This window comes from Apteryx rowi, unplaced genomic scaffold, assembly GCF_003343035.1.
Source record: "Apteryx rowi isolate R43461 unplaced genomic scaffold, aptRow1 scaffold_644, whole genome shotgun sequence".
In the NCBI taxonomy this organism is placed as follows: Eukaryota; Metazoa; Chordata; class Aves; order Apterygiformes; family Apterygidae; genus Apteryx; species Apteryx rowi.
The window spans coordinates 277,335-302,805 of NW_020450921.1; the positions used below are offsets into that span (position 1 = coordinate 277,335).

General features: G+C 38.9%; 1 protein-coding gene across 1 annotated transcript in view; it reads right to left on the bottom strand.

The window, feature by feature from the left end:
* Positions 1-25,471, bottom strand: part of PLXDC2 (plexin domain containing 2) — a 276,972-nt gene that overhangs the window by 146,350 nt on the left and 105,151 nt on the right. Inside the window, exon 2 of the mRNA XM_026084514.1 lies at positions 4,473-4,684. Coding sequence (XP_025940299.1) covers positions 4,473-4,684 — 212 coding nt within the window. The remainder of the gene's footprint in view (positions 1-4,472; positions 4,685-25,471) is intronic.

The window sequence follows — 25,471 nt, forward strand, 5'->3', positions numbered from 1 at the left end:
AGAGAAAGAAAGAAAAAAAAGAGAGTAGCAGCAGCAAATTATGAGAGGTAAAGGGGCTGTGAAGCTAGGCTTGAAAATACAAGATTACATAACCCCAGAAATTTAAGAAACAAAGTCTCTAGAAAGAAGAACTGTTGGTGATATAAACAGTATGCCATTTTTGACTAGTCCACCCCATACCTCAAACTTTCACCAACAAAATCCCTGCCTTTGAGATCCCTGTAACTATAGTGCGGAGCACATTTCCCCACTCAGCCTGGCAGGCACAATACTTTCCGAGGCTCTTTCCACCACCAGTCCTGAACACTGATTATTTAGTGCATACCTGGAGGAGATTTTTTTCTCTGTATCCTGATGCTTCAGAGCTCTAGCTCTGGCCTAGTGGAAACACTTCAGCTCCTGAGATTCCCAAAGTCCCAATGTCTTCGCAGGTGGAAGACATCTACTACTGTTTGGCTTTGTTAAGCCGGGGGAAAAACTTCAGTTTTATCAAATTCACTTTAGTTCTGAAACACTCTGAACAAACTTTTTATAAACAAACTTTTAGAACAGGAAAGTCTAAGAAAGCAAAAGGTTAAATCCTTAATTGCAAAACTGGAAGCCCAACTAGAAAGAAAATCATAAAAAGAATGTGAAAAATTGCATTACATTAATCAGTTGTCTTCTGTTCTAGCTGTCACTAACTTTGCCTGAGAAATGCCTCATCTATTGATTCTCCTGTTTGCAAAGGGGGAATCTCTGAGGCTTTAGCTTGCCGGGGGCCAAGAAGACACTCAGTTGCACTGGGTCTCCAGGACACTATCTTTACAGACTTACATTTGCAGTTAACCTGGACTGCAGACAACTTATTTCTCACCTGTCCGAAGGCTACCTGCTTTAGGCATTTCTCTAAGACTGTAACATTTGTGTCTATTTGTACAAGATGGAATCTCACCTTTACATCGGTGTCTCTTTTCAGAATTCTCTCTCTGGTTATATTATGTAGTAGGAAAATAACCTTAGTAAAACATTCACTGTATATGGCCCCAGAGACTGACACATTCTCCTCTTATTGTCTGTATTTGGGCTCTAAAGTACAAAATGCAAATAAAGCAAGTGAACCGTCCTCTGTCTCTGAGAACTTCTCTGGATTTACAACATTTTAATCCCCAAATGGCACATTGCCATAAGCCTATTCAGTTAAAAGGAACGAAGATTTTCAAGATTGTCATATTGTTTTATAACATGCTTATGATGAGTATTTGCTAAACTCTCATCTTACCCTACAATCTCCAGCTTGCTATCAGGTCTCCAAAAGGACCATGCATTTCACACTCACAGAAGATCCAGTTTGCAGCAGAGATTGTTGTTCTTCCTGCCCTTTCCCTTCCTCTTGGCACTGTCAGTTTTTGCAATTTGTGTTGCCACAACACTCTACCTGTGGCCCACAAAATTCTTATCCTCCAGCAACACGAAGGGTCTTGGAGAAGGTCTCGTCTCCTGCTTCCCAAAATCCTGCACATTTTCTAAGCTCCACCACATCACATGGCTACAGCTCCTGCTAGTCTGCTAGTCTCTGCAATACAGTTCAACTTCCAGAAGGTCCAGTTCAAGAGAACATCTTTATTCAAGAAAGCACCTTAATATGTGCATCATTTCACATGAGCTCCAACCTGACTCACATTTTCTAACAGATGCAAAAGGCAAAGCAAAGCAGCAAAGACAGCAAGCGAATGTTCCCAGGCTCCCTAGCGGCTGCACATGCTCTAGTCCCTGGACCAGAGAGACAACACCTGCATCATTAAAGAGCATCTGATCATTATCATCTTTGCCACATTTAGGAGCTGGTCCACTTTGACTACTGTAAAGATGTGATGAACTGACTTGCAGTACACTTTCTACAACCCTTGCCAAAGACTTGAATTTCACGAAGCAGTCAAGTTGATCTTAAAACAGCCTATGGATTAGGGCTGATGGGAGACCTGGGATTGTGCTGCAGTGAAGTTAGAAAACATTCCTGGTATATGAATGAAAAATCTCAGTATTTGAATATTATAAAATGTTAAGAATGTCAGTGGAACTGAGTTTTCCTCCACATTGGATGAATTTATCTTTAGAGCTTTTTCCATATTATAACTGTATACATTTGATAATAAAGAAAATATTTTAAAGCTATTTCAAAATAACATGCAGAAATTAATCATCCTCCTTTATGTCCCGGTTTATTTTTTAAATAGCTGGATAGAAAGTAACCTATCATTGTGAGGAAAAACAGGAAATAATGTCAAGTGAAAATTAAAGATGTGTTCATCATCCTTAGAATTCCAGTAAAAGAAAAGTCTTCCACATTTGCATGGCAAGCATACAGAATACTTTAGAGAGAAGTAGTATCTGTGATGAAGGAATCTTGTAATTCTGTACTGTCATTAAATATGAGTGACAGACAGCACTCCTTCTGTGGATTTTCTTCAGTAAAAACTGCAACACATACAGACGAAGGGTTATGAAAATCAATATACTCTCCAGCCCTACCGATAAGCTCCAAAGCTGCAGAAGACTATGCGACATACAGATTCTTCCACAGCAAACATCTGTTGTACACTTTACCTCCTCTAAGCTGGGCACCAAGGATTTTTGTAAAGTGGCAGTGTGTTGTAGTAGGGATTTATAATGGAATCTGGTAATGTTTAAAACCACAATTCAGTTATTTCACCTTGCTGGAAAGAGTTTAGAAAAAGAAAGGGCTACAAAGGAGCACAGAACCCGAATTTAATAAACTTAGTGCCGATGACATATTTGGGAAGTTAGGACACTATAATACTGTTAATCCAATAGGAAAGATGGCTCTGGAAAAATATCTTTCTAAGTATATCCATTTGCAAGTGTTCATTTTTTTCCTGAATGTTGCCACATGTGAGCGTTCCTTTGGGAGTTCGCACCCGTTTCACGTTCTAAGAGCTTGGAAGGCAGCAGATGGGAGAGGCAAGRGACACTGCCTCGGCATCCTCACGAAAGTCATGGCAAGTCCAGCTACATGAACATCTCTGTACCTGAGACATCTTCCACTTTATTGACTAAAATAATTAGAAGCAGGATCAGTGTTGTACCTGAGTGAGTTGGTACACATACAGCCAGATGGGGAATACAGGAGGCAACAAACAAGTCATAAATCAACACGCAAATCTAAAGTATCATTTACAAACTAGTGAGTTCCCCGTTTATGCAAGAGGAAAAAAATAGTACTGTGCAAACTGGGAAGCTTAAAAAAACTCTTGGAAAAGCACTGTTATTTTTGACTGATGCTGTAGARACATCATCATCTCTACAGACGGGTTTTATATTGTTTTGTATTCATTACTGTGTACGATAACAACCCAAAATTTGAAAGCTGTTTTGTTTGCCCGAGAATGAACTCCATAGAATTAAAAAATAAAAGGCACTGTTCCTTTGGAAGTAGAAAGTAAAGACTGAAAATGTATTGTACCTCAGCTTATTCCAAACTTATTTTTTTGAAAAATATAACATAGACTTTATTAATTTTAAAACCTCAAACCTGGTACTTAAAAAAAAAAATCAATAATAATACAATAGTTATTGTATTATTAACACCTGCTGTCTGTGTAAAGATAAAACCAAATCTGCCAGTGCCTTTTTCTAAGATTATTAAAATAAAGTAGCAGAATAGCAAATTCCTATGAATCATTATAGCTGGAGAAGTTTCACACCTGGAGAAGATCACAGTGCAGGGTCTGAAATTATTCATAGTCAACTTCTGCTGTTCCTACACTGCTCTAAACTGAGAGCAACTCTAAAGACAGAACTGGATTTCATTTGGATTGAAATGATGTCCACATAAGGACAAACTGGCAGTTAAAGTTTTAAAGTAAACAATCAGAGGTTGAATTAAATCCTAAATCAGAGAGGAAAATTTCCCAAGATTTCATATGGAGGGATGTGATGCACTATTAGTCTTTTTTGGAAGATCAATAATCAAATGGTAGGGAAAATTGTTTCTATCTCCAGCCTGGAATTTTTTCAATTTCCCATTTCTCTAAGGATTTTTCCCCTCAATATCTGTGTCTCGCTCTCCACAAAGACCAGATGAAATCCTACAAATGAAGGGTTTTACCTGAACTTTTATGAAAGGTTTTTAAAATACTCCTTATAAATATATATACACATGTATATATAACTTTCTTTTCCAGTCCTCCAGCAAGAACTTCCCATGTTTTTTTTCTCCAGGAAGGAGATGGGTATCCTCAAAAGACTCTCTTCAAGAGTCGGAAATGACAGGCTCCAGTCCTAAGACAGGAGCAGAAGCTGGTTTCCATGTGCTGGCAGGGTCATAAATACAAAACCATAAGACTCCCTTCCTTTGTCAGTGTCTGAATACACTGAAGTGAACATGCTCATTTTTGAGAACACTGGAACTTTGACTTACATCCCATCGAAGCTAACAAATTGAATAAAAAGCAGATGGAATAAATTTCTACCTCAATCTGGGTGGCGTTGTCATGTCCCTCTTCAAGCAGCAGGTCCGTGAAGCCCCCCGGCTCTGAGGAATCCTGACCCATGCTGGCTCTGTTAGTGTCAACTGATTTGAGGGACTCTGAGTGCCTTTTCCACCTGTGGCTGTTTATATGTGAATCCACCTGCACATTTTCCTCCACGCGAGGGAAGCTCTGAATAACTTCATAAAACACACCTGTTTGGAAAAAACAAAACAGGTTAAAGATTATTCAAGCAAAATACTTGCTTTACTAATCCTAAGTAAGACTGGTTATTGCTGTCTGTAAAATTTAACTTAATAGTTTAAAATAATAGGTAGCATATTATACTCCTTCAAAACTCAAGAATTTGGACTAAGTTTTGTAGAATCCTCTAAACATCCCAAAAGTTTTACTTTCCTGTTTATTTTATGTCTTGGAAAAGTTTTTCCAGTAAAATTTGTAACTTTGATACTTGCTTAGCCAAAGATGTCATTTCCCCAAATAAAATAGATCCAAACAAACAAAACAATTAACCATCCAACAAAAAAACAGACACTCAAAAGTAAAAGAGCCAGAGGCTCGCTGAAGTCCAGTAAATGCTTAGCTTTTGCTACTGATTTTATATGTCAGGAACTTGGAAGCCACTGTGATGGGCAGCCTTATAAACCTTATGAGAGGCATGAAATTCCCACAAACATCTGTTCCAGTGTAAAAATAAAGCTGCCCTTGTTCTATGACAAGTGATAAATGTGAATGATGTGTGAAGTCTGCAGACACCTACAATGTGCCCTGCAAAGGGTGAGCAGAGCCAGGTGGTGCATTTTTACACATTCCTTTTGAACTTTATTCATGCTTCTTCATAACTTCTTCATGCAAGTACAATTATCAGCAAGACAAAAAATGTAAATACTTCAGTAGTTTCCAGCTTGCCGAACCCAACAGCCAGTCAAAGTATTTTTTATTAATTTATTTCAATTAACATCATTAAGAAGGACTAGAGTAAGGCTTGATGGCCTCTTGTAACTTTGCATACTCTGTGCTAAAAATCAGATACACTTTTCATACTGTCTTGCACTCTTTGGGCCCAAAGGAGAAACAGAGGGGTACCCTGTGATTTCCATGTGCCAGGAAGAAAAAGAAGTTGTTTAAAACGCAGAAACATAAGGTTCCAAAAGAAATCTCAGAAGATGTGGCAAAATAAAAAAAAAAGTGAGACAAAGGGTAGACAAGGTTCTGAAAAATAAATTGTTTGTAGAAGTATTTCCATTTAACTTCCATTTGGCAGAAGCTTCTGAACAAAGGAAGGCACCACTTCTTATTAAGCATTAGATACATTGTCTAGGTGCATAAGAGGTGAAAAAATAGAAAATTATTCATCAAAGTTTTAAATAAGAAATAAGATTTTCCTGCATCAGAACAGGTAAAGGAGTCACAGGGACAAGGGAGGCTGCCAGACATCATGCTTGATAGACCAGAAAGAGTTAAAGCTTAAAAACAGTCTAAATAGGCTTTAGATTCTGTGTGATTCTGTTTTTCTGCAAAATTGCCCAAAAATCTACTAAACTTCTTTCCTAAGCTATTTGATCACCCTCAACCATACTGAAATTAGGGTGAGCTGAGGATACTTTGTCACTTAGAGAAGCCAGAACTTAACAATGATGCAAGATCAGCAATCTCAAGCCAAAACCATCCTCAAAACTCAAGTAATCAGACTTTTCTTTTAAATGGTGGCTTTTTGAAAACTATTTCCTCACATTTCTTAAAAGGCTTAGAATACTAGTCTGCTGTAAATTGCCCCAGAGTTCCCTGTTTTATGGAGTAATCAGCCACCAGATGCAGATAGCTCAACAGATGAACCAACTTACTCCTCTGCAGCCCTTATCAAAATCTCTTCAAAGCTGCCCTATGCGCTTCAGCTTAGAGCGGCTCACCGCAGCACTTTGGGGATCACAGAGAGCTGACAAACACGACACTTCTCAGATGCAATCACAGACATGCATTTACTGCCTGCGATACAAAACACCCGAGGATGGCTCCAGGAAAGAAAACGTTGCCCTTTCGCTGCAGTGGAGTCCATGACAATAAGGCACCTTGGCATCCTCTGCGAGATGTGGGAAGAGTGAGACATCTGCAAATGGGGTTCCCACGCTATGGTGAAAAGGCTATGTGTCTGGGGGACCCAATCCAGTCTTTTGAAGGACTGTCCCTGAATGCCCCTTGGTGGCTTACAGCCTGCATTCACAGAGAGAGGCAAAAAGGCATATTTACCCTCATTTTGCACTCCCACTACAGTCTACCCTTTTTACAGTCAACAAACAACATGTTGAGTGAATCATCTAAATTAGCTAATAAAAAATGTGAAAGTTAGGGGACAATCCTAAATCCTACTCACTTCAGTCTGACCAGCATCTGTAAAGGAAGGAATTAAACTTTGTTCTCTCACACGCTGCATAAAATAGTTTCTAAGTTTCAAGCTGTTAAAAAATAAACTGTTTTTAAAAATAATAATAATACACTGCTGGAGAGAAGAACTAGATTAGCACATGGGAATATTTCCACTGGCTTGGAAATTCTGCATATTTACTCCCTACAAATCCATAATTTTCCTACAGGATATGCATCATTATATCAGCAAAATTTGGCATGGGATATTTTCCATTAGAGAAATCTTAGGCCTCGTCAGTGCACAGTTTTTTATCCTGCTTCAACTTTTTAAATTAAGTATATGATTTTTTCTTGAAATACAAAAAATGGTATTAACTATATTGTTACCATGCTATTGCACTGATAAATATTATTTTACAGACACAAGCTATACTGACATAAGGAAGCTTTGTAACAGTCTAACTGTATTCCGAATGTGAGTGTTATATGCTTTTAAATCAAATAGAAAGCATTAAAAGTATGAACTGATAAGGTCTTCAGTATTAAACTAGTTTTTCTGGCTTTTTCACCATTATCTGTGAAAGCTCTCACCAGTGTTACCACTAGATTCAGTGTTAATTGTCCTGGAGAGTGAGGATACTGAAGGTACGATCTGAGATGAAATTTGGATGGGTTTTCAGGGAGCAAAGAGAGAAATTTTACTGTAGGCCTGCTCTCTCTCTCTCTCTCTCTCTCTCGAGAGAATAGTGGCCTGGCCATACCTTTGCTCTGGCCCAGCATGGCTGTTTGGTTTGATCTCTACACATCTGTAATCCCGAGGAAGTGGCAAACAACAATTGTCTTAAGTGAGTTGAAGAGGTTTTTTTCTGTCCATTTTACATAAATTTAATTGAAATAAGCCATTTATATAAGTTCTCACTTAGATAAATCAAGTTAAGTTTCAAGTTCTAAATGCAGGCAGCTCATAAAAAACATCCATAGACCTAAAATTGCAATACTTTGCAAGTTAGAACTATTCCATGTTTCTGGATGAAATCTCAATGTAGCTGATAGAGCATGTAAAAGGCATTTTATAGGGAATGTACCACAGCTCTGTACCTATTTTTCAGAGCTCAGAGCTTGCACCTAATTAACACTGAAGAACATGTCATTCAAATCAAATGGAAGCAGCCAAATACTGTAAGATCGGATTAATAATAAAATCATAATATTGGCAAACATAGATGAGTAGTAACTTGTTCAACCTGTATGAGCAGAGACTCAGAGCTATGATAAACCTGAAAATCTATTAAAATTGGACCTACAGTTTTCACCACGGCCTGATATTGTCAAGTGCAAATCACAAGGGTGCTATATATAGTTCTGTCACTGGCACGCAAATACCTCACTATGAAGTCTCTAAAGCTGATACTGTACTGTAATATTTTGGAGCACGTAAAAACAGAGTCCAGGATTTTATAATGAATGAATGAAGAAAGGCAGGGGGATGGTGGGGGCGGAGGGGGTAAAGGAAAGCAATCTATGAAAAGCTTTCGCTGCTCTGAGATTGTTTGGAGTTAACGAGCGGTTGTCGGCGAGTTCAGAAACTCTCGTTGTCGCAGCTGGTGAGTTTAGCCCTGGGTAGTCAATGTGATCGACCAGAATCACTACCAAAGGCTTGCCGGGAATCGGAGCATCATTCACACAGACTGGGAAGACCTAAGAAGAATATTTAGGAAGGAAATTGGGGGAGTAAGTGACAATTACAGACAGACTCATTTTTGCTCACCTCTAAGACAGGCACTTCACATTTCCTTATCTATGGGTTTACAGACGCACAGGAAAAACACTTTTAAAAGCTTTTAGAGTGGGTAGCCTAAACTACCCTGTAGTCAGCTAGTCATTCTTTGACTACCTCAGCTTGTGTTTTAACAGGTACCAAACAGGCTCTTCAACTGTATTAACTACCTGATAGAGCAAACATGACTGAAAGCTGCCTCTTCTTGTATGTTGAGACTTGACTTCTGAGGTGGCTCTGCTAGTCTGGGGTTTTTGGTGTCAAGATGCGTGTCACGTACTTCAAAAATACACAGAGATGCTCAACGGAGTAATACAAATCTGTGCTGCAAGTATACAGCAATGGAGTATGTCAGGAAGGTTTTTTGTTTCAATACTGTGAACTTTGTAAGCAGTTCTTATGGACACTATGTGCAAATTGGGATATACAAGAAAAATTAGCTGAAAGGGAAGAAGCCACCTGACTATGAGAACTGGCCTGCAGGTTCTCTGCTTTGCCAAGTGTGCCTTCAGACAAAAAAGGAAAAATTTTAAGTAGATAAAACCAAAATTAAACATCAGAAGTTGACAAGTGAGAGAGTTCTGATTTAGTAGGATGCCTTGTTTGCATGAAGATTTATTGAGAATGAAGGTCCAGTTTTCACCTTACAAGAAAAAGAAGCATTCAAGACGTTATGGACAGCAGCATAGCAAAAGGAAAAAAACCCCTGTTTTGAAACAAACAAGTCAGGTAGGTATATCATCTACCACTCATTTAACTGCTTTTTTTTTTTTTTTTTTCTGTGAGGTCAAACAGATGTTTGTGTAACATTTCAGCATATCAGAACTTAAGAACTGCATTTCTGAAAAACATGCTTTAATTACATTTCATGATTGCACATATTTAGGCCAACTCTGCAATTTGACTAATTTCATAAATGCATCATAATCAACAAGACTGGTGTTTTTTGTTTTTTTTTTTAAGACCCCAGAAATACTCACAAACCACTATTCAACAGATTGCTTGTGGGATATAGTATCATCTTTCTAAATCTGCTGCAGCCCAAATGCCAGCAAAATCAAATACTGAATACACAAATTTATTCATCAAGAAACTGAAAATGCCACACTCCTTTAACTTAAGTAACTTCTATAGCCTGTCTCATGGATCTTTATTTCTACGGCAACCATTTTATACGTAAAAATGAGAAACCAAAAAATTATGGTGGAAGATACAAAAACTGGAACCATGAAGTGAAACACTCTTCTAAACATGAAAATTCCCTTTAAAAGATTCTCCAAGTAGAGTACCAATATACTGAATGCACAGTATTATGGCAAAATCAATCACACTTCTAAGAAGAATTCCCAGTTTAAACTGTTTCTGCCCATGAACAACTGTACTACGGAGACATTTTCCTCTGCAGCATCTGACTCACAGGGACAAGGACAAATTCCATCTGTCTGACCTTGACTTAGAAAACAACTAAAGCGTATGCTTAACTTTCAGTATGTCCATGCTAATGAGAGGATACATTTCTTAACAAACATCATAAATCAACATGATTTGTAAAAGCACCTAAGTTCTTACACAGGTATCCCACTGCGACAATTAGCACAGAATCACTCGTGTGGATTTGGATCCTGATTCTAAAAAATGCTGAAGAACACATCCTGCCATTTTCTTTTTAAAGCTTCGTAGAGACAGCTAAGAGAATTTTAATGCTGTATTTTACAACAAAGTATAGGATGATACTACCCTCCCCAAGCAGGGAGAGAGAATTTTTGTGGTCTGCAAAGGGAGGAGGCTGGGGTTTCTCCGTATTTAGTGCTTTGTTGGAGGTTAATGATAATAAAGTACTGAATGACCTAACCTAACCTTTGTAACGTTACTGCATATTTTAAAATCTACCCTAACTCTTTAAGCACTTTTCTCTGCAGTGGTAAAGTAAATAGCAACTAACATTCATGTTTAATACAGAGTTGTTATCAATAATAATAGATACTATGACAGGGAAATAACATAACTGGTAATTTTCTTGCACATATATTTTATCAGTGGTAGGAATTTAGCCTTCTCCTTTTGCAACCTGGTTTTGTTCAATAATTATTTTTAGTCACAACAAGGCATCCTAAAAAACATATTACAGCATTCCTAGAACTTTATTTTCATCAGAACTATAGCTGCTGCAGTTCTTTTTTCTTCTCCGATTTACTTTCCTGTTGCAACTGTTAGCATAAACATACTGGTAAATTAAAATGGTGCTGGTAAAGTCAAGAGTTTACTTGTAACAATATTGTAACTTTGAGTAACATACATCAACACTAGGGAATTACTGTCAACTTCCAGCTTCACTCATACTCTCCAGCTACATAGATAAAATAATTTAACATGCATATTTAATTTATAAATAACCCGATTGTAGCTTTATAATGTATTACATATTAATATTGCCACATTTCCTGTCTGTTCCAGTCAAGAACCAGGACCTAAGTTTATTGCTAACTGGATACACACAGAACAACAACAGAAAAAGACAATTCCTGCTTCAAACAGGCTTGCAGCCTACCTGAAGGCATTGGGCAATAAGGAAAAAGAAAGTTTTGGTTAGCCAACAGCGGTATCAGTCATCATCAAAAACGTAAGCACTACCAGGCTTTTTGTGGGCATTACAGTAAGAAGGAGACTAAAAAGAAAAAATGATGTTCTATCATTTGATGTGCTTAAATCATTTTGTACTGCACACAATCTAGACAGATCTTAAGTTGCTTTCACAACCGAGTTTTAAACAGTGACACGAGCATGGGGAATGCCAGTGCTAACAGAAGTGGAAGGCATTTAACATTTCACAGATACTAGGCTCTTACACGTCTCATAGTCATCTGCATCCCACAGGAACAGACCTTTAATATTAGTTTTGGAAAAGTAACCCCCAAATATATTTACACTAACAATGCAGAGTATAATTCTTTATTGCAACCCACCACTTTTTGAGACAGGGAAACACAGTAACTTTGCAAAGAAACCACAAAAAATGATGATGGAATTGATTCTTGTTTAGCCTTTCCGTACAAAAGGAGATGCTCTAATATGCTTTGATATCCAGCCACGGCAAATTCAATTTGAATACTACTCAGCATCCCTATTAACAAACTAATGGAAAAGCCAGAATTGTGTAGTTCTGATTTAATTTAAAACTCCACAGACGTACTGTTACTTATGTGATATTTTCCAGAGCTTTCAGATGGATCAAGTCAGAGAGGTGGGCTTCATTGATTGCAACAAAAATTCAAAAACATGCCATTAGTGTCTATCCATTACTTTTACTGAAACAGGGACAGGGTATCTAATCTTAGTATACAATGCACCGCTGAAATAAATTCTCCAATTGCAAAATGGGAGAGTAAAGAGTTTTCTTTTACCTTTCTTTTGCTTGTCTCAGTACTGTTGTAAATGTAATGTAGCTTGTCTTCACATACTTTTGGTCTTTGCTGTACTTACAAACAATTTTTAACACTGGCCTTCATCCTTTTTCAGCTGGAGATCTCTAAAAATTTTCTAGTGGAGTTGTAGATTAAAGCCTACTTCCCCATTCTCACTTTCCTCTCCTCCTTCCAGCACACCATTTTGCATTATGGAAGGGGAGCCTGAAACTCCTAATCTCACCCGAATAGCAGAAAACAGTTCCTTCTTGATACCTTGAATAGTGCTGGGAGTCTTCCTTTTGGCATTTTATTTGCAGCTATCCATATTCAGCACGATGAACATAAATTAATGTTTGCATTCCACACAAATATGTTTCGTATCCACATTCCCATAGCATATCCAATTATTAGTAATTCAGATATCCAGGGGTACATAGATGAGTATTTACAACGAATGATGTTTGTACATAAAGGAAGAATATCTGTAATGTTCTTGCTTTCCTGGCACACAATAGAAAATATTTAAACTTGTATTTTCTTTTAGATGATCGAAGTACAGCATAAAAAAGCAGGAAGTTTTAAATCACCTGAGGGTTTATTATTAACAATAATAGCAATAATGTCAAAATGCTAATTCTCGTATAATTTATCTATCATCTGCCAAACCTTACTATATCACAAACAGTATTAAGACACAAAATTATTTGCCTAAAAACAGCAAAAAATAAAAGATTCAACAAAAAACGTCCTGTTAAGATAAACAGAGCTCTCTCTATAATATTCTATTTATATGTAAATTCTTGCCTTCCCAACCTAGATTCAAGGGTTTTCCAGAGAATACTAATACCAGCTCTGCCTTATTTAAGMTCATTGGACACAAATTTGGAAAGGCTTTTTTCCATTCAATAGGTGGATTACAGTACAATTGCCAACATCATACACTGACATTTCGGGCTCCCTCCAACATGTCCACCTCACGTTTCCAGTTTGGAAGCATCTTTCTTTTTCCTGAAGGATCCAGCAAACCAATGCATTGGAACAATCCAGCTCCACAGTAAGTCAGCTTTTCTTTTAGACTCAGGCTTAAAAAGAAGGAGCAAATAATTCATTCTGCTGGAAGATATGCAATGATCTAAAACATCTAGCTCTATCAGGTTTTCATGTCATGTAGATGACAAAATGGAGGAAAAATTAGACTGAGGATTCTACAATCACATCATTAGGACTAGTTTCTGTGTCTGGGCAGTGGAGAAAAGCATACAAAAATGAGAGTCATTCATAATTTTAACTAGAGCATATAATTGGAACTCCTTTTGCAGGAGTTGTCCAGGGAGAAGAGGGCAAAGATCTGGGATATGCCAAACTAATTTATGACCTTCCCACCAGGCAAGGGCAAGTGCAGCTTTGGTAGAAGGGCTGTCTTCAGTTTTAGCCTGAGGGAAAGCCAAAGGCTAAAAGAGACGCAAGCCCATTGCTTGGAAAATGGATCAGCAACGACAGTGCTCGTCTTTSTGTAGTGTGCAGTGGCAAAGAGCACTAACCGCAGAGATCCCACACTGGCCACGATAGCGTGGGCTGGTTCTCCACATGCTTGTCACCTTCATGGATGCTGGGGCAGTATCAGAGGGTGACTGGCTTCCTGGGCAGCCCCGTCAGGGACAGGGATCAGCATCAGCATTCACTCTAAGGGCAATCAGACCAGATTTGGTGGCACAAGCAAAGAGATACAGACAAGAAAACAAACTCAAATATCAGCACAATGGCACTGTACATGGATGCATTTATACATAAAAGTACCTCGCAGACATAGATTAAAGTCTGAGCAACCCTGTGCAGTGGAAATTAAAAGAAGGGTGACATAACACTTCAGCTGGTACCACAAAACCTGACGGGCACACAGACCAGGGCTTCCCTCTCCTCCCTTGACAGGAGAGCCCAGCAGGCTGTAATCACCTTGTTAACAAGTTTGTTTGCAAACAGGGGCACACTCCTAAGCTCCTTACTTGGGACTAACCCGTTTCTTACTGAGTCCATGGCAGTTTGCCAAAATACAGCCTGAATAAATAGTACTACAGCCTAGAATTCACATAAAGGCAAACACCTTCAAACAAAACAGATCATGCGGTGTAGCCCCGGAGTGACTGAAACATGAAACGTTTTGCCTGCTGTGTCCTCGGTTCCCTCCTGTTTCCCCCTCTGCAGTGGAAAGGAAGTGGTTTGTGGTGTTAGTCATTTCACAGGGCTCAGGATTTGGAAAGCTGGAAAACGAACAAACAATTGCAATTGCCCAGAAATGTGCAGTGGGGAATGCAACAGTATCTCATATTAAAAAAAAAAAAAAAAAAAAAGCTGCCTGGCTTCGCTTCCACTGTGGTGGTAAAGGATGCTTGTCAAAGATGGAAAGGTTAAAATTTACAACTGTTTGTAGAGGCAGAGCTTGAGCTTTACTTCAACTCCGTGCTAAAGCACACCCACTGATCTCAGATAGAATGTAAAATTAAAATCCCTCCATTTTCATTATGGATTAAATAAGGAGTTTTTATATCTTCTTTAATTTTCTTCACATGAAGGTTTCAACAGTGACTTAGGACTCAGAAAGATTATGCCAGCTGCAACTAAATAGCTTGATCATTTGGACAATTAATGAAATCATTTAATAAAAGGTGAAGCCTTCATGCCAGAACTCACTATACTGTGGTGTCAAGACAGGGTTTTCATGAAATGTCCTGCTAAAAGTAAAAGTAATAAATTGGCATTTTCAAACAAGAGAGTTGCTCCAAGGGTCAGTAAAAATAAAGATTGTCTCACTGGGCTTATGTGGTGGAGTTACATGCCTGGTTCAGGAATGACTGAGAAAAATATGAAATGTTAGTAGTCTAAAATTCTCAAGATGTCTTTGAACTGATTTTCTTAGCTTTTCAGACACACTGAATTATGCTTATTATGCTTTTTTTTTTTCTTGAGACCTTCTCTGAAGAGATGCAGTGGTCAAGAAATGATAGTGACAATTTTTTAAAAGAAGAGCTTGAAGTTTGCTTCAACATCTCTTTGTCCTCAACCCCCAATTACTGCCCAACATAATTTTCCCTATACATTTGCCCAGTTCACTCATTTCTGTATCTTTTTTTCCAGAAGAATAGTACAAAACTTATTAATCTCTTGCTTTACATTTTCATTCATATGCGTTAAGGAGGTATTTTCTGAACTCTTGAAAACATAGTAGTGATTTTAAACACTAAGGGGCTCCAAAGTGGTAATCTGACCTGATTCAATAACTCAGTACCAAAAAATATGGCCCTTTATAAGACCAGCCACTAGAGAAGTTGAAGGCTTTCAACTTTGCAGGAAGCGTAAGGGACATCTAAGAAAATATAGTAAATATAATGGGTGTAGAGAGTGATTCTACAAAGGGAAGAAACCAAAACGCATCATGTGTTACTTCATTTTTTACAGTATTTTTGCACAATAGGTCAACTTCACTTTTGCTATCTGTAAGATTCAGATAATGATACTAGCTTCCTCTATAAAACATAAAGCATATTCAGTGTTACTGATGACAAGTGCCAGATAATAGCTGTATACAATTTTATTACTGAAATGCCATTGTTTCTTTCTTCTAGACTCTTTGTTATTGTGAAGGAGCAAGCTATTTTCTATCTTATCAAATGAAGACAGTTTCGTCACTGAAACTAAAATGGGTCTAAATGTCTTCCACTTCTTCTTAGGCAAAATTCTCATTTTAGTTTCACTGTGGGATCTGCTGGAGAAAAACACCATGTTTCTAGCACGCTAATAGGAGTAAATTAGAGCTGAGGCTGTTCTTTGACTCTGGCACAAAATCTACATTGCTGGACTCAGTGTGAACTCAGTGGGAACAAAAAAATAAATAAATCATACATCAAGGGTGAATTGTTGCAGATATGTATTTAGAGTCAAAGAACAGCTGTATTAAACCTATCAAGAAACAGACACATAAAAATAAGAATTATGCCAGTTAGAGATATGAATGATAGAAACTCATTCTTTGTTTGGCAGAACAGAAATAATCCATTTGAAAACTGGCAGAGACACTGTAGAAACAGAAGAGAGAATATTGCATCAATCTTGAGACTTGTCAAAGCAATTAAATTATCTAGAAAATGCTTAATTGGACTGCCCGATAGATGGAGTATATTGCCTTTCTCTTCTTCTGCCAAAAGACAGAAAACTGGGACTAAGGATTGTGCTTATATCGGGAGTAAAGTGAAGCAAGTACACATTTTCACAACTGTGAATAGAGTTTTGCGATTGTTAACTAAACAACAGGCCTGGAAGGACTCATCTCCCAAAAAAGGGTTTTAGAACTTAGAATAAAGAAGTATAGTTAACATATTTTACATTTGACACTGCTCACATGAACTTCCATTATGCCTGAATAAAATGAGGAAATTGCATCGGTGACATCCATTTTTAACACAAGGAACTTACATGAAGTTTAGTTATTCAGACAGACAAGTTCTGGAAAAAGTTTGAATAAATGTGTTGTTTTTTCTTTTTATTGTATATATTCCAATTTTACCACAACATTCCCACTGGGGTGGCTTTGCTAAGATGCCTTGTAGGAACGTTTCAGCTGTGTGCTTTCTGAAGCAGGAGGCAGAGATGGATACTCCAGCACTGCAAAGCACATGGTGCTTTGGAAGCTGAGCAGGGATGAGCCAGCTCAAATGACATCATTCTACGCTTAGGAAAGGACCAATTTACAACTCTCTCTGTTGTGCCTATGTTTTTTCTAAGAGGAAGATAGGACATTATGTAATGTGTGAAGATCAAGCAAGGCACAGAACTAGATAGTGAGAGTACATTTCTTATAAAACACAAGCGTGCTTAAATATTTTGGGGAGCTTATTTTGTAACTGGAGCTGAACTCAGACCAGGTAGATTCAGCAGCTTAGGTGAATTTGTCCAATGCCCAGTGCATTGGTAGAGCTGAAGTGATGGCTCTACAAGGGATGACTTCCCAAGAAGGGTTGCTTTCTTCTTGGATAATCTCCATGATGCAGAGCAGTAACATTTCTACTTAGCACTTGCTCAAATTTTGTTCAGGTTTTTTATTGTCACTGGTTAGATGGCAAACTCAAAGAAGAAAAACAGGGAAAAATGTCTGGAAATAAGAGTGAGTACAGTGTTTTTTAAAAGTTATTGGACACATCGGCACTTGAATGTTTACCTTCTCCTGGCTTATTAATCAAAGTCAGGATTACTTGGTGTATAGAAAAGATTGGGATAACAGCAAGTCATTTGGGAAGTGGCCTATTTTGTGAGAAAGAGACTGATAATATATCCATAAAATACACTTGAAAAATCAGCCTCTTGTTTCTTCTCATTCTTCCCACTACAGATTTTATTCCTAACAAGCACATACTAATGTTGTCTCAACATGCTATTTTTTTTCCCTTTCCAAAAGAAGCACTGTGCCAACAGTCAGCTTTCATTCCCCATACTCTGTCCTTGAGACTCAATGACAGTAAAGCACCAGTCAGTTGTATGAAAAGACATCTTTTACAGCTTTATTATATTTCTATGTTACTGCTGCTTTTTGCCAAGGTTTTAGCCCACAGACTGGCTGACAGCCCGCCCAGAGCCACAGCAGCCACAGTAAGGTTTGGAAACAAACCTTTTACATCTTGCATGCAGAACTGATTCAACAACAGCTTGACTTCATTCGCTGTTTTAAGAGTGTAGTGCAGACATTTTACCTGCTTGCTGAATGGAATATGACACTAGAAATCACATTTAAATTTCTGAAGGACATATTCATAATCCTTTCGGTTTTGTTCCTATTCAACTCAATGCAGAGAAGTAGCAAGTCTGCCTCAGGACCACTTATATCCACACTGCCAAATCACTTACATCTCATGCAAGTCCTCAATCTAGTGATCTTAAATGGGACTTAAACAGTCCCTAGAACTATTGCTCATCTTCTACAGAGCTGTCAGCTCCATTCTGCTTAGGAGTTCATCTTAAATGAAACTGTTTTCTTGCTGAATGCCTGCTGCCTGTGTCAATGTGTACACCTCATTTATCCATGCAGAGAAATAGTTGGTCACAATGGATCTATAATTCAACGCCTGACTGCTTAGCGGGATAAACTACCAAATCCTGGATATCTAGGTGTCCTTGACAAGCGACTATTAACCTTGCACAGGTAACTGTGTAGGTACAGGACATCCCACAGGCTCATCACTTCCAAACCCCTACAGTCAACAGGTCTGGTCTATGGTATTTTCTCTTCAGATAAATGTAAAGACTGGACTATCTTGTAGCAGATCCAGTAAAGGAAGCAGTCATGCTCAGTCCGTAAAGGACCTTGGCAGATCACTCCTCCATATCTGACTGAAGAGCTGGTTTGGCCACCTTTCTTCCCCAACTGAGCAGCTCACTTGCTCCCACTTTCCAACTTCAGAAAGAGCATGCTCACACTGACAGACCTGTCTCTCAGTGTTAACTCTTTTCTTCTTAAAACAGGGTTAGTGGCAGTTCTCATGGATTTAACGAACTAAATTCGGAGTGCTTGTTTAGGAAGTGGGCAATTCAGACTCAACAGTCTCTTTTCTCTCAAGAGGCTGAAACCCACAGCTCCCCATGACTCTGTTTATTTATTGAACTACAGAGGCAATGTCCTTCCTGCTTCCTCTCTTTTGTTCCAGTTAGTCTTAAATATTTTTTGGCACAACTTCAAAAGCAGGACATCTTCCTAGAAGATGGAGGACCTCCTTCAGGGTAAGGGGAGCCCTGAACTCCCTCACTTCCCAAGTGAGTGCCTTGACTACTGCAATACTATGTGAATGCAAGACATCCATCCCTGGACTTAGAAGACAAACCGAGTGTTTTTCTCATTTCTTGCAAAGAACAATTGCAGGCACTACCCTCAGAAGAGCATTGTATGCTCTGGACCCTATGGCAATTCAATTATCTTCTGCAGCCCTTAATCGAGCAGCTAAGCCCCAGAAAGAAGTGGGATTTCAGACACACACAGATTGTAAAGAAAGAAACAATACAATGAGCATTGTTTCTTTTTCTCATCCTCAGATAACTCCCAGACCCACCCATGGGTCTTTGGGATTGCCATTTCAATGTTAACAGTAAGCACATAACACAAGGTTTTAATTCCACCCGGAAATTAGAAATCTACGAGTTTGTCAGACAGCAATGAGTTTGCAAGTGCTCAAGTCCTTTATTACTTTTGTACCTTAAAAAAAATTTGGAGGAAAAGGAAGAGACTGTTAAACATTATATTTAATCAGCGTTGACAATAAATACTCACTGGTTTCAAAGATTAAACCTAATTATACAGCCCATGTATCACATCTGAATTTTCTGGTCTTATGTCATTCATGTTGCAGTTTTGCATAGTTTGGTGTATTTGGGCACACCAAATGAGCATGAAAACCACTGACACTTGCATGAATCAGAACCTTTCAAATGACTGTTCTTTAGCTACACATTATTGCATAGCTCCTAGTGGCCATTTTCCCTTTTTTCCATTAAAGGTAAAACAAAAAAATCACAGCTTCTTCCTGTGCCCAAAATTAATCTCTCATTCTGCCTGGTTATGCCAAAAGCTGTAGATTTTCCCCATAGTGTATGTTTACTTTTACATGATTTACTGAAGCAGTTTCTAAACATCTGTCTAGTATTTTCTGTTTATAAAAAGAGGTGAAAGCATGTATCACTCCTTACCTAGTCCTGGAGGAGAAAAGTAATAAAAGATAGCAAATGCAACCTCCTCCTCCTCCTCTCATATAAATGCAGCAAGAAAGGAAAAAGCAACAACTCACTTTATTATCCCCAGCAATTTTGCTGAAGTAAGGAGACTGAAAGATGCCTACAATAACAGAGATTTTTTCCTTCTGTGGAAGAAAACTTTCCGTGTCATTTATATGACTTCTCCCTAGGAAACCTGGGCATGCCAATAGATTATTTTGCAGCTTAAGGTTTAAATACCAGCRATTTCACAAACATCAGCTCAAACAATTTCTTTTAGATCTGTAAAGCACTGGTACTCAAATATTCACAAGTTGAACCCCCTCTTCTCCATTTCTTGTGTCTCTCTCCCTCCCGTTCCCCATGCATATGCCCCTGTTTCCCCACTGAGTTCCCTGCTGTAGACACCCCCTCCAGGGTATAACCACTCACAYTGACTACTCCCTCTAAGTATCCTTGAACTCTATATTCTAAGTATCCTTGAACTTCCCATATCCTGAACCCTAGCTTTTATTTTACGGCGCTCATGGCTCCACCACGCCCTAGTCAGAGCCCTTACAGCTCCATCATTCCAGCTACAGCCATATACAGGGAAACCCTCCTTTTAGCTATTTCCTCCTGCYCCCAGTTCACTAAACCAGCACTTGGTAGCCCTACCCAGGCCCTCACCTCCCCTTTTCCCAGCTGCCTTGCCTCTCCAGATCGGCCTGCGCTCTCCCAGGAGGATGCACAGTGTCAGCCCCGGCCTTGGATCCCTTCTGTTCAGCCTGACTGACAGAGAGGAGGGGGAGGAGGGCAGAGACAAAGGAGCAATGCTGCCCTGGCAGCCAGCAGCTGCTGCATACACACAGATTGTTTCCTAGCCTCAGCCACAGGCTTGGCCCCACTTGCCTCCTGCCACTTGCCAACCTTATTGCCTGAAATTAGATGTTATACTCTCACAGGCCTGCCAGAGAAGATGGGGCTGTCAGAGGAAGATGAAACAGCAGAGGGGAGAGTAGGAGCGCACAGAGCTCTGCACAGAATCAGAAAATCACCACTCTGATAAGCAATATGACAAGCTTGAACTCTATTTTGCAATAGTAATTTTTTCAGTATCAGAAAAGGAATCTTATTTCTGTTTTTTAAACATCTGAAATGTGCCACATTATGAATGTCTAACAACAGCACTGGGCTTCTTTGGCACTCTTCAGAGATTTGGACAATGAACTTACATGGTATAATTCATAGAACAGTCTATATAACTACTATTATTTGTTAGTTATTGTTCCATGATTAAACATGTCATAAACCCCTAAGAAAAAAATCCAAGCACTAGTCAATCCAGTGGCAAAATAGTGAAGTGGTTTGCACACATGTAGGAAGAGGAGTGAAAAGCCTGTACACATTCAGTCCAGTGGAATGTCCAGATTCCAGGAAAAAGAAAATGGTAATTTATTGCTGATAACTAACATACAGCAGCAACACCACAAAATTGCTAATCATGGAGTAGGTTCACCTTTTGCCTCCCACGCAAAAGGCCTTAGAAAACTCAGAAGAAGATAGAGTTCTAGTAATCTGCTGCTGCAAGATGCACCACATATCCAAGAAATTGTTAAATCTCACAAAGTGATTTGGAAGCCATACATTGTGCATTACAGTAAATAAGAGAGTACTAGCTGGTGGTCTGCAGAGAGCTGGTTAGTCACAGGGTGCTACTTCCTCTGTTTCTGGCTACTAAACCACATTTTAAAAGTTAAACTCACATTAAATATTTATCTGATATTTACTGTTCCAGGTAAGCAATAGCTGCAATTGCCACTGGACTATTATTCTGTTCCCAGAAAGAGGATAATGATCTATGCAATGGCAAGCAGGCTGGGAAGTGGGCCCATGAGGCAACATCTCTCAAAGCATGAATTTGTGAATGTTTTGTACTACCAAACACTTTGGTTAACATTGTTAAACGTGACTGAGCATTTCACATTTTGCTGATGCCTGACTTAAGCATCTTAAAAAGGCCTAATTTTTTTCACGGTGACCTTTCAGCACTTTCTGAACTTCATGTCATCCAAAAAAACATCCCCACAGACATCAGCCATCGCTTGATCTTCTGGTTCATCTCATTAGTAAGCCCAGTTTCTTTCTTATGTTAGTACTATCCATGTACAGTTCAAGAGTTAGAATTATAATCACACCTTCTGGGACAGATAAATGCAAAGTTTGTCAGCTTGTGTGACATCCTGAAGTTTGAACGATTTCAGTGGACTTTTGGACACTCAGAACCCAGATTGTCACACTGCTCCCCTTACGGCATGGGGTCTCGCTGGAGGCTAGAGCCTGACTGAAATGTCCAGCCTTGGAAAACAGAGCTGAATTCAGCTGTAACAGACTCTGACATTTCTGCCTACAAGTGCTGCTGCCTTCTCACAAATATATATGCCTCATACAACACCAAGTGGAGGAGTCACCTTGCCTGTTCTTAAATCCCCATGAGTACTGCAGTTCCGAAGGTTGCTCTTGCTCTAACATTACTTGGTTGGTTTCCTTCCATGGACCAAGCCTCTTTTTTCCTGGCTACCTTGAAAACCTTTAAACCTTGAATATTCCAGGTGATCTCCACCAACGCTTCTTCTCTTTGTGTACTGGAGATGTTTCAGGTTGGCTGGTTTCCTATACAATAATAACTTCTGTTCAGACACTTTTGAAGTCTTCTGAACTTTAATTTGGCTCACAAGTAGCCCGGTCTTTCTCAAATTAGCACTCACAGACACATTTCCTGCTCTGAAATTCCCTATCATTACTAGGAAAGCCACCTTCTGCATTACTTTCAGGCATCTACATTTTCAGTTAGGTGCACATTATTTGTGGGGGAGGGAGGACTTACAAGAAAGGGCAAAGGTCAATAACACAACATCTCCCAATAACATAGCTCAGTTCTAGTCAAAATAGCTTTTGTATTTCCTTATTTGAAATTAAATCTCCCCTGAATCGAATGCAGATGTCCTGTATTTGCTTATTTATTTACATTTTTTAGAAGCAGAAAGTGGCATAGAAATGATGAGAAACAGTTTGAAAGCTCTGAGAAAGAGACTTGATCCCAGATGCACTGCTATCCATTTACTCTACTGTGACTGTTGTAAAACATGTTTCTCAACCAAAATACTAGGGGGAAAAAAAGCAAAAAGCTAAAGCGGTCTATACCCAAACCAAGTAAAAAGAAAATGAAGTGGTTTCAAAGCTTTCTATGTATTTCTACCATGTATTGTGATTCTAATTAAATACAGCTGCTGTCTCCTTTAGTTATTGAAAATGCAATCAGCAATGAAGTTAATTTGTGTCTGACCAAGTTTCTTACAGTAACTGATTACTTACAGATGCCAAGTCTCCAAGTGAAATATTTGCCACCTGTTTCCAATTTCAGGACTGGCAGTTTTGAATTTTGAATTTCCACAGCTTACTGACCTAGTGTGGGGCTATGCCATCTGTTGCTGTATTCTCCATGCTCAATCAACAGTTTCCACAGGACATCAGCAACACCAGAATAGCTTTATCAGGAGTTTTCCTCCTTTACATAAGGAGGCATACTAAATGCTACAGCCTGGATATGTCAAAACTGTCTTCCACAGCAAAAAAGAAGCTTCAGAGAAACACTGATTGCTTTTCATATGTAAGCGGGCTTCATCAGGGTGTGAATAGGGTTTGTTTATATGTCAGATTAACCATATCAAAGTGTTTACATGCATTGTGCAGGCCAACTTTCACTGCATTTGGATTTGGCTATCCATTATCTACTGTAAACACTGGGTACATACTAAAGTTCTTTAGGAGAGTCCATTCAGTTCATGGAAACAGCATTGTCAACGTGAAATCGATATGCTAGCAAATATAACAGTTTAATACATTTTAAAAGGTAATAAAATACACTTGGGAAATAAACAGAGTTTGGTGGTGATAAAGCAATGAACAGAAATACAGAATTGATCAATTTTTCCACAGATCTACAAAGGATATGTTGCTAAACAGTTTTTGCAATACGTTTTTCTATTTTCTATTTCAGAGTAAGGCTTGTTTTCTAAAATATGTCACTGATATTGTTTAAGCTATGTCTCATCTTACAAGCTAATTACAACATGTATTTTTATTGCATTGATTACTAGATGGTATCCATAAGAGCAGCCAGTTATGGGAAAGGATTATTCAATTATCTTGTTTGTAAGGTGCAATACAAGCCTCTAGGGGATGCTGTGCAAATAAAATCGATACCACATTTTCACTTTTYGACTCTTTCCACTCTAGAAGTCCCAGCTGATATCAACCCATGTGACCTATGTTAGCTGATGTAATTATTTGCATTTTGTAGATCATAATGGCAATGTTCCCTAGCTACTAATAAGACCCAGGGTGGTAGGTGCCCTGCAAATGCAAAAGAAAAAGACTGTTCCATTCTTTCTTTTGCTCTATAGATGGAGTTAAGCGCGCAGTAAAGGCTGTGCTCTGGGATGAGCTACAGAGGATGATGTATTCTACATAACATTTCAATAATACTTAATCACAACCAGTACCAGGAAAACATGTTGACTGCAAAAGCAGTGTTCCTGAGCTGTTGAACATCTTTGCTCTCTTCATGTGGCCCAGGCTCAGAGGAGGCAATAGTGCTCTTGGGGAGAGGGGAGCTCCCATGGAGGGAAGGGGCTGTTCCCTCCATGGCTTTGGAGCATGATCGCTGTGGGTGGACTGGCAGGAACCGCAGGTGTGAACGGCTAAGCGGGCATGAACGACAGGCCAYGGAAAATGTGCCTGGGATAGCGGAAAGGGAGAGTGGGCAGAGAGTATGATGACTTTTTCCTAAGACTCCAAAACCCTTCAACATGATTGTTTCTTCATTTCAATGACAAATGCAGAGATTTCAGTAAAGTCTTCTCCCCACAGCAGGAGTTGAGGAAGGATAACGAGTGTCTCCAAACTGTACTCAAGCTTATGAGGTAATTAAAGTTCTTTCCTCTCCTAAAGAAGCTTCTGAACCATTCCCCTAAGGTCCAGTGTTTTGTAGAGGCAAGAGACAATACAACACTAATAGGCATGCTCCAACCAGCTACTGCTCTTCCAAGGCCCTTCACACTGTAGTTATGGCTCTCATGCTGACACTGATAGGCACTGAACACTTTTTTCCTCATAATGGTTTGATAAACCTTCTGCCATATCATTTGCTATCATTCAATCTCTAGAAGAGCGAGAGCTACTTTGGCATCGGTCTGAAGCCACTAGAGTTTAAGTTTTTTGCTTAAAGAACTCCCCCAGGCAAAAATTAGAGAGGATTCTGGCCCACTCACCGAGACATATTCTGACCTCGGTTAACACTGACAAAAAGCTAGAAGAATTCTGTTGACTTGAGTGCAGCTATTCCCATTGTACACAAGTGCATCTGAGGTCAGAATCTGACTCAAAATGCTTGCCAAAGACTGAAAAATATTATGAAAGAGTGGCTAACAGAAGCTACCCACACCCACTGAGCTGTGGATGTTCAGCTGAGAAGCAGATGTTTTAAGGGTCAGTACTTCTGTAATAAGTAAACACATTTATTGTAACGTAAAACACTGAGCTAATAATATAAATACCAAGCAGGACACTTGAAATGCCATAAAAACAACAACATACATATGAAAAATAACTACAACAACTGCTTGTTTTTTCACCAGAAAGATCACTGG